Here is a 14,397-nt window from a genome sequence, read left to right on the forward strand (position 1 = left end):
ATGTATACCCTGAATCCACATCGACCACGAAAGCCTAGAAGTTGTTCATCAATGATGCAGTGCTGAAATGGTGTGCAATAAGCACGACAGTGTTCCACAAAAGTGTCGCACAAATATCGTATCGCAGCCAGACCATCATCTCTTATTATATCTTGCCTAGTGACTTTGTCATCTAAGCGGAAGCAAGTACTTATAAAGCGAAATCGAGGTAAGGACATAGTAGCTCTGTAAATAGAATACCCTAACTCAGTTGACCAAAGTTCTTCTAAATTCCTTTTTGAATCTTTATGCACACCAGCCAAGTACAAAAGCCTTATGTACGCAATCATTTCGTTTTTACATTTATTCCGCTGATATGACTACCTTACAATGTTACATACTTGACTATTTCTTCATTAGTTCGCATGGTTATCTCTTCTAGCATCGCATCTTCAATTAGAACCTTCCAAGCATTTTCAGGTGTTCCTACCTCTTTAGCAGCTCCCTTACGACCAGGTAAATGCGTTACCAGGTTTCTTTCTGCAACTCTTCCACGGCGTACTGGCTCTTTGGTGGACCAAATATATGGCGTCTTCCTACCCTGAATCAGATGTGTATTTCGTTGGTGTTCCTCATTTTCACTGCTATCATCTTCTTCACCATCTACTTTTCTATTTCACGAGGCTCAGCACTATTCAGCGCATCATTAGGTTCCCTAGCAACCAGTTCATCATCTAAATCCTCATCTTCAAGAACGACATCTGGATCGGAATCAGTATCATCACCAAATAGGCTTTCTCAATCTTCTTCCTCACTTGCTTCTAACAAAGCTAGAATTAAGTCTGGCCTATCACGTAAATTTTCTGCCATTTTGTTAGTACAAACTGATGAAAGTCAAACGTAAACAGAATTTACATAGGAGTGAAATATCCCTACCTCCTGTTTTCAAAGAGAAATAACTTAAAAAGGAAATGGTGAGGTCCGCTGGACCCCTGCGGTATATTCAAAGGTTAAGTGTAGTTTTTCTAACTTTGAAGTATATTTTTCTGTCTCCGAAAATATGCCCGCTAGAAAGCTGTGATTTACACACCACCTTTCTATTAATAGCAAAGTGCAGTATACAAATTTTGAAAGCGATTACACAAAAACTACTATCCTTTATTTAGATTCTTATGGGTGGTGAATGTACGCGTTCAGTAAGAGACATTGAATAGCTTTCCCACGGCAGGCACTGTTACATGCACGTGTCTCTCCTGGGTAGGCCGCTAGATGTCAGCCCCCGAAGTTATGTGCAGCAAGCTGTCCTAAAACACCGGTTCGCTCGGAACAACTTGCAACGCTACCGTGGCCTCCCCTTGTATCTTTAACGCAGATTAAGTGCAATGTAAAAGCCAGTCTTGTAAATGGTCAGTCTATTAGCCGTAATTTCCTTGATATTATATGTGATATTTATAAGCCAGCTGACTTAGAAATATATCGCAGATGTGACTGATGCTACATGTCAAGAAATAAACCAAAAATCCTGAAAACTGACGGCAACAGGGGGCAAACGAAATAACAGTGTCTATGTGAATAACATTCTTAGTACAATCGGCGAAGAACAGGTGCCCTTGCCTAAGTAAATTCTTCTCGGTTGCAGTTTTAAGCCGTCATTAAAAGTTACTTATTGTGAAACCATACATACTGCTATGGTGTCTGTCCCGTAAGTAAATTATTGAAACGTCATAGGAACATATTTGAAGTGAAGTCTGTGTTATTTGATACCGAAGACTGAAAGCGTATGATGACGTTTTCTCGTGTTTCAGGCTTGGAGCTGACTGATGTCAAGCACCGCACTGTGATCAACTGCTGCGCATGCTGCAGCACGGCCGCTGGAGTGATGCTGGCCGGTCTGGTGTCTTGGGCGCTGCCCAATTGGAAGTATTCCGTCTCGTTTGCCGCCCTCAGTTGCTTTGCGCTGTTCTTCTTCTTCAGGTAATGCAAGCAAAATAAACGATACATGTGGGAGCGTAAAGATAAAATGAATTTTAAAATTTTATGTTTTTGACCTAAATGAACGACGGACGACGAATATATACAGGTTGTGTTTAGTCAGCGTGTCTTGTCTACGAGCCGAGCCGAAGTTCGCCAGGAGATGAGTTTTACGAGCGAAGTGTGTAGAAAGCACGTAGCGAGATACGTGGAGCATTCGAGCCATTGTTGCGGTTGTGTCGTGGGATATTGCTCACAATTAATCAAGTGCACGGGGTCGAAGATCTGTTGGAGTTGGGTATTCCCAGGCTGCTGTCGCGTACGTCATCAGCCATGTAATGAGAGTTATATACAAGTACTAGCCACACACCTATTCAATGTACTTTGCCTGTTGAGCACCGTGTAGAATGAGAAAAGTCTGACTTAAGCTCTGGTTTCAGTCCCACCCTCCCCGCAGAGCAACTAGACGCCGAGGCAGCTAATTCTTACAGAGAAATACAGGGTGTCCAGAAAAGGACTCCCTGATTTCAAAATTAAATATCTCGAAAACAACGATCGATAGAGGAATGCAGTAAACGGTATGTTTATTGTGAAAGCTGTAAGAAGTTTATACAGCAGTTAGAAATAATAGTTACGAAAGCTGCTAACAGATGGCGCTGTAATCGCCATAAGTAATGCCTAGTATAAATAGTGATCCGAAGCCCAGAGCGATCAGTTCCACTATTGAAACCTGAAAGGATATTAGCGCACCGAAGGAAGAGATTAAAACCATGTACTCCATTGAACAACGCGTTGTTTCGCTGCTAGAGTACCACAGGTTAGAAGAGAGTCCTACGGCAACAAGGTGAAGTTTTTAAGCACGATTTAATGTTCCAAAAGGACCCGATACGAAAACCATTCATACACTCTTCGCAAAATTTCAACGAACAGGGAGCGTTACTGATGATCTAGTGGGGCATGTTCGCCGCAAGCAAACCGCAGTTACGCCTGAAAATATCGCACAGTTTCTGCAATTATTCAGCGAAATCCAATGTCATCCGTCCGTAGAATTGCATCTGAGACTGGTTTGAAGCGTTCCAGCACGCAGAAAATACTGTGAAAGAGCCTACATATGTTTCCATTCAAAATTCAAACGCACCAGGCCAAACCCGTACGAGCTGTGCAACAAAGGGTTGCCTTTGCTAATCAGATGCTCACAATGAAGGATTTGATGATGGCTGCATCTGGTTTACAGATGAAGCACACTTCCACCTGAATGGATACGTGAATAAGCAGAACTGGCGATTTTGGGGCTCCGAAAAGCCATATTGGTGTGAAGCGAAACCCCTTTATTCTCCGAAAGTTACTGTGTGGGCTGCTGTGTGCAGCAGATACATTATTGGCCCTTTTTCATTCGAGAAACGGTCACTGGTGCACATTACGTTGTCATTTTTGGAACAATTTGTCGCCACACAGCAAGAGTTACAGGATCGACCAGGTACTGAGTGGTTTATGCAAGATGGAGCCCGACCACATCGGACCGAATAAGTGTTCCGCTTTCTTGAGGAATACTTCGGGAATCGAGTCACTGCTTCGGAATATCCCAAATTTACTGGTGCAGGCATGGATTGGCCTCCATATTTGCCGGATTTGACTCCCTGAGACTTTTTTTTGTGAGGCACATTGAAAACATGGTCTACGCGAAGCATCCCGCCACGCTGGGCGAGCTTGAATCGGCGATCTCTGTGGTATGTGAATCCATTTCGGTTGAGACACTACGAAATGTGATGGCGAATCTCATTCTTCGTTTGCGCCACCTCTGTAGTGCCAATGGTGAACATTTTGAAAACATTGTGATGTGATTGTTTGCAAAGATTGTTTTCATACGATTATTTCACTTATGTATGCTGATATGTGCTGTACAGCGTACAGCGCCATCTGTTAGCAGATTTTGTAACTATTATTTCAAACTGCTGTATAAACTTCTTACACCTTTCACAATAAACATACCGTTTACTGCATTCCTCTATCGATCTTTGTTTTCGACATATTTAATTTTGAAATCAGGGAGCCCTTTTCTGGACACCCTGTATGTGTCTAATGTAATTTATCTACACTGTCTGTGCTTGTGCAGTGGAGAAGATTGGGGAGGGGGGGGGGGGGGGAAGGGGGAAGGATCTGCTTGTAAAAATTATTAACTTTCACTTACTAAACTCATCATTTCTCCAGGAAAAGCCTGAGAGTTTTCAATGCAGTCTGTAGGCTGATACGATGTTTGATAATTTCTAGTACTGCGCCAGGATAGTTATCGGTGTGGATGGCTACCAACACGTGGTCGTGGAGGCTTAACACGTGGGATTCCAATATACTTCCTCGAGGTGCTCCCGCCTGTTCACCATGCGATGTTGACTGTCTACCTCGAATATCTGGAAACTTCTGTCAGCGAGGCATGAGTGTATGACACATATGAAACCAAGCGGAATGCTAGCACCGTTCAATTTGCATATGAACTTGTTTGCCAAATACATTCCGTGGTCTAGGAAAACAATGCTTCTAGTCTAGCAATACTGAGCAGCGAAAAGCTTGAAATGATTCTAAATTTAAATCAGGGTGTCTGCTAATGATCATAATCTATAACCTCATTGCTGAGTACAGGGTCTTTATGTCTGTGCATTAACCAACTTGCATTAGAATAGATAACATAGTAAATATTTCTTTCTCAAACTCAGTTTGAAGCAACCAAACCGAATGCAAGTCTAACTACACTGGCTCTGAAGGGAGCCTTTGCACTGCTTCATTAAATAACTAGCCTAGTACATGAGGACCCTTAAACTTTCATGGTTTGAAGAATCATGCTCATTAACAAAACCACACCAGCATGTATGAGAAATGGAAAGTATTGTTATCATTAATTATTAATTTAATAAAGCATAACAAACTGTAACTATTTAAATAATAAATTCGCTTTGATAACCTGCCTTTTTACCTACTCAAAAGTATTATTGGCTTTACAAATGACAACACATCATTTCATTAAAATCAATCTGAACCACTTTCTCATAATAAATCAGGACACCTGAAATTAAATTCGCTAGTATAGGATTACTGTCCAGGTTTCTGATTTGGGATAATCACGGGTGTAGGATAGAGTTTTTAGCAACACCACAATTACTATTATAAAATCAACCAAATTTCTCAAATACCTGGTCCATTTACAGAGCGACAAATATAAACAATTTAGTGGAAGGCTGGTGGTTCTGGTGACTGGTAACCTGGCAGCGAAGGAATCACAGCAATACTGTTGGCCTCGCCCTGTTACATATCTTCTTAGCGTCAAAATTATATTTTTATAGGGCCAAAAACCGTGCCATGATAACAGTATCACCAATGTAGCATCTGAGGCCCATAAATACTGCCCTTAAAGCTCTTCCGGCATAAAAACTCCAGGAATAAGAGCCACATTGATCCGCTACTGCTAGCGAGATGTCAACCACAGCACTGCTGAGCCCAGAGTCCTTACCCGCCACAAAGGACGAGTTGTCACTTACGCGCTAGCCACCCTTCTTCCACTCTGCCAGGCTACGTTCGGAGCTGCTCTGCTTCCCCACATCTTTTACATTCAACACTACGCTCCCTAACTATGGACCAAATCATTTGCAGTATATTACACAACAATCATTCCAGTAGTTATTTAAATCCACAGGCATAATTTAAACAACATCGTTCAAAAGTTTCACATAACCGAAATACGTATACCAGGTCAAAGAATTTCCATGGCAGATACAACATTATACATAAGCAATATCACAAATTGACATAGAAATATCGAGACAGATACAAAATACGTCAAAAATAGGTGTTACACTGGAGTCCAGCTACCATGTGAGGATCCTGTTTCTCATACTACACTCCTGGAAATTGAAATAAGAACACCGTGAATTCATTGTCCCAGGAAGGGGAAGCTTTATTGACACATTCCTGGGGTCAGATAAATCACATGATCACACTGACGGAACCACAGGCACATAGACACAGGCAACAGATCATGCACAATGTCGGCACTAGTACAGTGTATATCCACCTTTCGCAGCAATGCAGGCTGCTATTCTCCCATGGAGACGATCGTAGAGATGCTGGATGTAGTCCTGTGGAACGGCTTGCCATGCCATTTCCACCTGGCGCCTCAGTTGGACCAGCGTTCGTGCTGGACTTGCAGACCGCGTGAGACGACGCTTCATCCAGTCCCAAACATGCTCAATGGGGGACAGATCCGGAGATCTTGCTGGCCAGGGTAGTTGACTTACACCTTCTAGAGCACGTTGGTGGCACGGGATACATGCGGACGTGCATTGTCCTGTTGGAACAGCAAGTTTCCTTGCCGGTCTAGGAATGGTAGAAAGATGGGTTCAATGACGGTTTGGATGTACCGTGCACTATTCAGTGTCCCCTCGACGATCACCAGAGGTGTACGGCCAGTGTAGGAGATCGCTTCCCACACCATGATGCCGGGTGTTGGCCCTGTGTGCCTCGGTCGTATGCAGTCCTGATTGTGGCGCTCACCTGCACGGCGCCAAACATGCATACGACCATCATTGGCACCAAGGCAGAAGCGACTCTCATCGCTGAAGACGACACGTCTCCATTCGTCCCTCCATTCACGCCTGTCGCGACACCACTGGAGGCGGGCTGCACGATGTTGGGGCGTGAGCGGAAGACGGCCTAACGGTGTGCGGGACCGTAGCCCAGCTTCATGGAGACGGTTGCGAATGGTCCTCGCCGATACCCCAGGAGCAACAGTGTCCCTAATTTGCTGGGAAGTGGCGGTGCGGTCCCCTACGGCACTGCGTAGGATCCTACGGTCTTGGCGTGCATCCGTGCGTCGCTGCGGTCCGGTCCCAGGTCGACGGGCACGTGCACCTTCCGCCGACCACTGGCGACAACATCGATGTACTGTGGAGACCTCACGCCCCACGTGTTGAGCAATTCGGCGGTACGTCCACCCGGCCTCCCGCATGCCCACTATACGTCCTCGCTCAAAGTCCGTCAACTGCACATACGGTTCACGTCCACGCTGTCGCGGCATGCTACCAGTGTTAAAGACTGCGATGGAGCTCCGTATGCCACGGCAAACTGGCTGACACTGACGGCGGCGGTGCACAAATGCTGCGCAGCTAGCGCCATTCGACGGCCAACACCGCGGTTCCTGGTGTGTGCGCTGTGCCGTGCGTGTGATCATTGCTTGTACAGCCCTCTTGCAGTGTCCGGAGCAAGTATGGTGGGTCTGACACACCGGTGTCAATGTGTTCTTTTTTCCATTTCCAGGAGTGTATGTGCTAAACTTCAACGAAGTTTCTACTTGATCGACAAGTAATAAACTAGAAATGAGCATGAAGGAAACAAGCAATACTGATTTCAACTTAAAAAATAAACGTAAATCTTTCAAACTAAGTCTACACATATATTACACTACAAGCATGAAATCTTTTAAACTGACTGTAAGTTGGAGTAGAAAATTCACTCGAAGGTGCTAGCAAAGAGAATACAGTCGCCGTTATGAGCAGTAAATCCAAGTTCGTGTTCTTTAACAGATTTTCATTTTTCACCACATATTCATTACATTGCATGTTCTGCACTTGGTTCACTCTCAGTTACTTTCGTGTCATTGTGTTAACACTGGTGTCTTCCTCAACGATTTATTCATCTAATTTGAATGAGTTTAATTAATTTAAGAGAGAATAGCATCAGAATCTTACTACTGCGGAGTTCTGTGATGAGTGCATAGTATGCTGTACAGGTACCCTGTAGAAACACAAAAATGCCATATACACTCAATCCTGAGAGGTGGAATCCTTATCTCAGAATTAAATGCACAAAATAAGAACATAATTTTGATAAACAGTGCCCTGTGGACACACAACCATTCCACATGCACTCAGTCCCTAAGATGGAATCCTACATTTCAGGATTAAATGCACAAAACGAAAACAGAATTTTCATACTGCGTAAGTATAAGACCGATACAAAGTTCAAAAAGTTGAGTTGTTTCAGAACAGTATCACTTGATAAAGCATACTGAGGATAAATTTTAGTAATTATCACAATAACAGCTCTACCCATCATCACAGGCCAAGAGCCATATTCAACCTTCAAAATTTTCAAATGACAGTTACAGTGTATTTCTTAAATAATTCGTACTATGTTGTAACGTTATTTAGACAACATAGAGCAAACATTTGTAAAATGTAATTTAAATTAACAATACCTATTTCACTCTACAACATACACTGCTGGAACAAAATAATACATCATTTTAGACATTTCCAACTCACCCAAGATTCATTGTTGCAACAGTACATGTGCAGACCATGAAACTATTACATTTACAGATCAACAGCAAAACGGTTCTGAGATACCAGGTACCAGCCTATGCTGAAACACCTTTATTAGTACGTGGTGCAGCTTCCACTGGCGGCAGTGAGGGGCTGACTCGGCATCCAATCGATCGTACAGATGGCGAATACTGTCCTGGGATGCGTTGTGCCACACCTGCTCGACCTGTTCACATACTTCTGTAAGAGTTGTCGGCTGACGAGTCATTTCTTGTCTCATCGTATCCCACACGTGCCCCATCGGAAGCAAGTCCAGAGATAGTGCTGGCCAAGGAAGCCGCTGCACGCCTTGCAGAGCACACGGAGTTTCGCCGGCAGTAAGTGACCGAGCATTATCCTCTTGGAAAAGCATCACCTTCCCGTTGCAAAAACGGCAGAAGAATGGGTCTAACAACATTCTGCAAAAACGATCGCTGGTTAACATCTCCAGCAGAAACACCAAAGGTGAACGTGGGTTATAGCTTATTGCAGTGCAGACCGTAAGCCCTGGGATGGTGCCAGTGTGTCTTGGACGAACAGACATCACTTGCGTGCTGGCAGAATCTGCTTTCATCGCTGGAAACCGCGACGCGCCATTCCGTCTTCATAGTGAACCTTTGTCACTACCAGTCGACCTGTGCACGTCGATGCTGTGCCCCGAGCGGAAGACGGGCCAGAGTTGTGCGGGTAGGCAGTCCCACTTCTGAAGTGCGCGTCATTTACGACGGCGGCCGAGTTTAGGTTCGTTCTGCGTATCTGACTTCACAACACACAGTCAGCCAATGAACAGAGAACGACGTTGCCAGAGTTCGACTGCAATGCAGAGCACAGACGAGTGTCTTCGGTTTTAGAAACGTTCAGTCATAAATGAAGTAATTGAACAAAAGCAATGTCTTGATAGCAGACTTTACATGAAAGAATGTTTGGAAAAAGCATTCCTCATACCAATTGCTTCATATTCTATTAATTAATTAAACCAAACAAGCAATAAGCCTCCTAATTCAGGCGATAGCAAGGAAATTCATTGTCACTAATCGCTTTTTCGCAATAAATAATAGTGGTAATTGTTTATTTCCTGATGTACTTCGATGAAACATGAGTAATTCATAGCCATACCAACAGTGTTTGTTGGTATTTTGCGTGACTGTTTCAAGTTCTCAAGGAACTCTCCTGAACGACGAGATGCTTTGGCGTAATGGTTTTGGTGTTTGACTGCTAAACAGAAGGTTCTGAGTTCGGACCTTGTTTGGTGCTTAATATTTTCTTTATTTAAAAACAGTATGAAAGTGTCTTACTTTATGAATTTTATTCGTTAGAATGCAATTTTTTGAAATCTCTAGTGGCAACTAAAATCGACCATACGGAAAGTATACGCTGTGGACTTTTACCTCCGTAAACTCTTTAAAATTTCGTGCAATGGTTTACTACATTTAATACTGCACAATAACTGCGTTGAACATTGAAACAAAATTAAGTCAATTATGGGGGGAAGGTATCAGTCAAAAAGATGTTTAAAGATCAAATTTTTGGGTCACATAGTTTTTGTGAAATCGAATGATAAGTGTGTCATAGCAGTCGGAACACCATGTGTTCGCACAGGCGACCAGTGCAGTGCACAGCGCGGAATGCGGAGAGCACATCTCTAGCAGCGAAAGGTTAATGCGCCCGTGGTGGCTTTACTTCATAAACTGCGTGCTCCCCCCTAAACGTAAGTCTAAACTATACTATACTATGGCTCTGCTTCTCTTACCGCGTGCAACTGGCAACGCAGCAATCTCCCGCGTCTGGACGGCCATGTGCGGGCCGCCAAGATAAAACAATTGAACCATAACAGCCGATTCGCGACAGTTCGTGTTGACACGTCTGGGTTCCCAAGCCCTCTCTTCTGTGCTGTGGTAGCTGTACGCTCGGCCACTGCCGCTCTTACAATATGACTAAACAGGCGGGCGTCTGACCTGCGTGGACGTACGAAACCTCGTCAACGGGTGTGAGAATGTTCACGTGACCACAGACATCAGCATCGTTGCGCATCTGACGCAGCACGTCCAACTTGTGTGGCAATTCTCCTAAAGGACCATCCCACCACACGGCAGACCACAGTTTGATCCCCTTTCAAAATCGCTCGGTTGATTGCAGGAAGCAGGAGTGCGTCTCCGTGGCGTTGTTACCTGTTTACTTCACACTTTTGCACCACAGTCAGCCTTCTGGCTGAGGGAATTCCCTACTAAAGGGTAGACACAGATGGCTTCTATCATATCACAAAATGGCGAATAGGTCCTAGGAAGAGTTAGAGATGAAACGAGTTAACCCTACTTGCCAAACGATATCATCTATTTTTCTTTATATCTTTGAGTAAACAACTAGCTGTCAAACTTGAATTCCTACAATTGTCAGATAGTAAAAAACGTATTATAATAAACATGCAACAGCAAGTTATCAAACCACTTTAAAATGTTGAAAACAATATTACCAGCAACTACAGAGAGGAATAATGATTTAATCAGAGTTGACAAATGACCATCTGAAACGTCAGGATGTGTACCGATGAATTCAATAAAGCCGGAATAAGCTTACACATTAAAATAAAGTATCAAACAGCAGACCGTTTTCCAATTCTCTGCAGTCATGTCTCTTAGCTGCAAGTTGTTCGTACACCTGCATCTCATAATTTATAGGCCAAAGTTCCTGATCCTCTGCCCAAAATCTAGAAAAATCGCCAGCCATTGCCAGACAGTTTTTTTCTTCCTAACTATGTTACTTGGTTAGGCATCGTTAGACTGGTTCAAAAAATGGTTCAAATGGCTCTGAGCTCTATGGGACTCAACTGCTGTGGTCATCAGTCCCCTAGAACTTAGAACTACTTAAACCTAACTAACCTAAGGTCATCACACACATCCATGCCCGAGGCAGGATTCGAACCTGCGACCGTAGCAGTCGCACGGTTTCGGACTGCGCGCCTAGAACCGCGAGACCACCGCGGCCGGCGTTAGACTGGTTTCTCTACAGTTACCTGCCTTGTATGATTTAACATGTACGGTATATGCCACTGTATCCTCAGAGCACAGACCTCGCCATCACCACATGAGGGTCACATCCCACAGGAATTTTTTGTTTGATTTTTCTGTTTCCATACTTTTTATTATTTTCATTATTTTGCAAACTTATTCAGTCTTCTCGGTTACAGATGAATCCTGACTAGTTTTACCAAACTCTGTGGAGAGAGATAAGGCACCTTATTTCAAGGAAAGTTGAATGACAGGTATATTTCTAAAAATGAAGTATTTTCAAAATTAAGGTATTTATTTACTGGCGTTATATACGGATTTTTGGTAGGTTTGGAATGGTCACTGACTGACAGTACATGGTAACTTTACGTTGAAAGAATTGAACAATCACTTTTTTATTTACGTTTATTGAAACTTTGTCTCTCTGTTTCCGCTGGTTTGCATCAATCACCAATCATCCTTTTTCGGTAAATGCTGAGGTGACGTGAACATAAAGCACATAAGATAAAAAATTTTAAATTGACGTAGTCACTTGCTTTCTAAACATATACTGTCACTTGTTGGAAGCCTGTTTATGCGAGAAATACTTCTTACTTTCTTTGAATTTCTTTAATTAATACAGATTCAGAATATAAATCCTGTGCAGATATTTTAAATCGACTGTGTTTGCCTTGAGGATCTTTTCTATCCAGTAATATGGTTTATTCCATCCTTACGCCGGCCGCGGTGGTCTCGCGGTTCTAGGCGCGCTGTCCGGAACCGTGCGACTGCTACGGTCGCAGGTTCGAATCCTGCCTCGGGCATGGATGTGTGTGATGTCCTTAGGTTAGCTAGGTTTAAGTAGTTCTAAGTTCTAGGTGACTGATGACCACAGCAGTTGAGTCCCATAGTGCTCAGAGCCATTTGAACCATCTGAGCCATCCTTCGGCCATTGAGAATTTCGGAAATGTGATCCAAACACAATGTTCGCTATTAAGAAAACGCCTCTTCATAAAGGGCCGAACTAATGGTTTCTTAACCCTTAACTGCCAGAATTTTTCAAAATTGGATATTTAAATTTATTTTCAATTTTTTGACTTCTTGTGCACCTAAGTAGTGCATATAAGCTATTATTTGACTCTTCTCTATCTCACTTTGTAACATAACGTGTCCATATGGACACGCTGGACACTCAGATGCATATTTGAAATATTTTCTATGATATTGAAATAAATTTTAAGATATGTTTTATTAATCAGATTTTTAATACAAGTAAGGCAAAATTTGAACAAAATAATTCTTACAAACCAATTTATAACACCATACACAAAATTATTCACAATCATCTGTTTTACTGACTTACATGGTACACTTCAAAGCATTCTAGACACACTCCTACATCACATTTCCCACATTTTGAGCGACCAACTGATGATTTCTGTTTACAGTACAAACCTACACATCTTCTCTTCTTCTCGGTTTCCTTGATACAGTGCTTTATACCGTCATATCTGACATCACTTGGAACACGTGATTTGCATCCACACATAGGACTGACAAACGGCCTGCCTGCTCCTTTTACGGGATTCATATACCTTTTTAGGTAGACTTGTACAATTTCTCTTCTGAATTCAAGTTGAGTAATCCTAGCTCCCGTTCCTTTCTTCAGCTGCCACGCATTATGTACAGATACGTCAATCAGCCAAGAAAGTAAAGCCCACTACCACTTCTTTTTTCGAATGTTTATTCTGCACATGGCAATGTTTTTATCCATCCTATCCACTCCTCTCATGTGTGATAATCTGAGGACGTTGTACTTGAACTGCCTTCTTCTCCTTTGCGGAATATCTTTTTGCAAATGATACAGGTTCAACTCCTTCACAGCTAGAAGCTACAGTAACCACTGAATTGTCCACCCATTTTGGGCCTATAACACCACCATCCTTGCAAAGTGAGGATTCAAAATACTCCCTTTTCTTTTTAACTAGCGCTTTCTTTGACGAAACTGGGCACGATTTGGGAACTCGTTTTTCTCTGATAATGCCTGTTGCTCCATAGCCCTTTTCTCTCAGGTATGACAGAACAGAAAAACCTGTAAATAGGTTGTCAAAGAAAAAGTGGAATGGCAGTAGCTTTACATCCAGTGTCAAATCATCTATCATCTGAACTAGTGGGGCAGTAGCCTTGCCAAACTGTGCTTCATATTCTGTATTTGGATTAGGTGATTTTCCTTGATAAAAGTAAAAATTTACCAGATATCCAGAAGTAGTGCATAAACACCATGCTTTATATCCAAATCGTATCGGTTTCCCCCTGATAAATTGCTTGCAAGAGTGTCTCCCAAAATATTTTATCATTGATTCATCGTAAGACAGATGTTGCCGAGGAACAAACAGCTTATTACATTTGTCTCTTACTATTTCAATAAAGGGTCTAATTTTCCACATATTGTCCTTTTCATCAAATTGTTTATTGTCGTTAGAGTGCAGAAATCTCAGAATTTGTTCAAAACGATTTCTCCTCATGGCATTGCATACAAAATCGTTTCGTGTGTCTACATTGGAATACCAGTATAACCTCTTATTATGGCGAGAGTTATAACTACTTAGAATGAGCATCCCCAGAAAACGCCTCATTTCTTCACAAGTTATATTAAGATTTGGAAAGTTCTTGAAAAGCGCGTAGTTGTTTGACTAATTAACTAGGAATTGTATCAGATCGTCATCAAAGAATAATTCGAAAATTTCCACTGCAGAGTTATCAACATAGTGTCAAAGCATGGATCAGGAAAAGTCTGCAAATTTGAAATTAGTGCACCATGAGCCCAGGTTTTTTGCGTATTTCTGTTACTGTAATCTATATTTCTGAAATCTATTTCTGTGTTTGTGTCTGTTAACCTTATTTCAGCTTCAGCACGGAGTTATCTAGGATTGAGATTTTCTGCTATTCCTCCTTCTTCCTCATCAACAAAATCCTCATCTGTGAGGAATGCTGGATCAGGGGGCGTGATGTAAATTCCATCAGCCTGAGGAGCGTTTGAATCCTCAAACAAGATGTCCAAAACATCCTGCACAGTCAACCATGCTCTAAAGATTCTGCCAGACCTCTGTTATGAT

The 14,397-nt window shown here is 42.5% G+C and overlaps 1 protein-coding gene across 1 annotated transcript in view; it reads left to right on the top strand.

Annotated features, from left to right (window-relative positions):
* The window catches only part of LOC126355859 (solute carrier family 22 member 1-like), an 82,058-nt gene that overhangs the window by 25,419 nt on the left and 42,242 nt on the right, over positions 1-14,397 (top strand). Inside the window, exon 2 of the mRNA XM_050006350.1 lies at positions 1,785-1,953. Coding sequence (XP_049862307.1) covers positions 1,785-1,953 — 169 coding nt within the window. The remainder of the gene's footprint in view (positions 1-1,784; positions 1,954-14,397) is intronic.

Source organism: Schistocerca gregaria, chromosome 3 (genome assembly GCF_023897955.1).
Source record: "Schistocerca gregaria isolate iqSchGreg1 chromosome 3, iqSchGreg1.2, whole genome shotgun sequence".
NCBI lineage: Eukaryota > Metazoa > Arthropoda > Insecta > Orthoptera > Acrididae > Schistocerca > Schistocerca gregaria.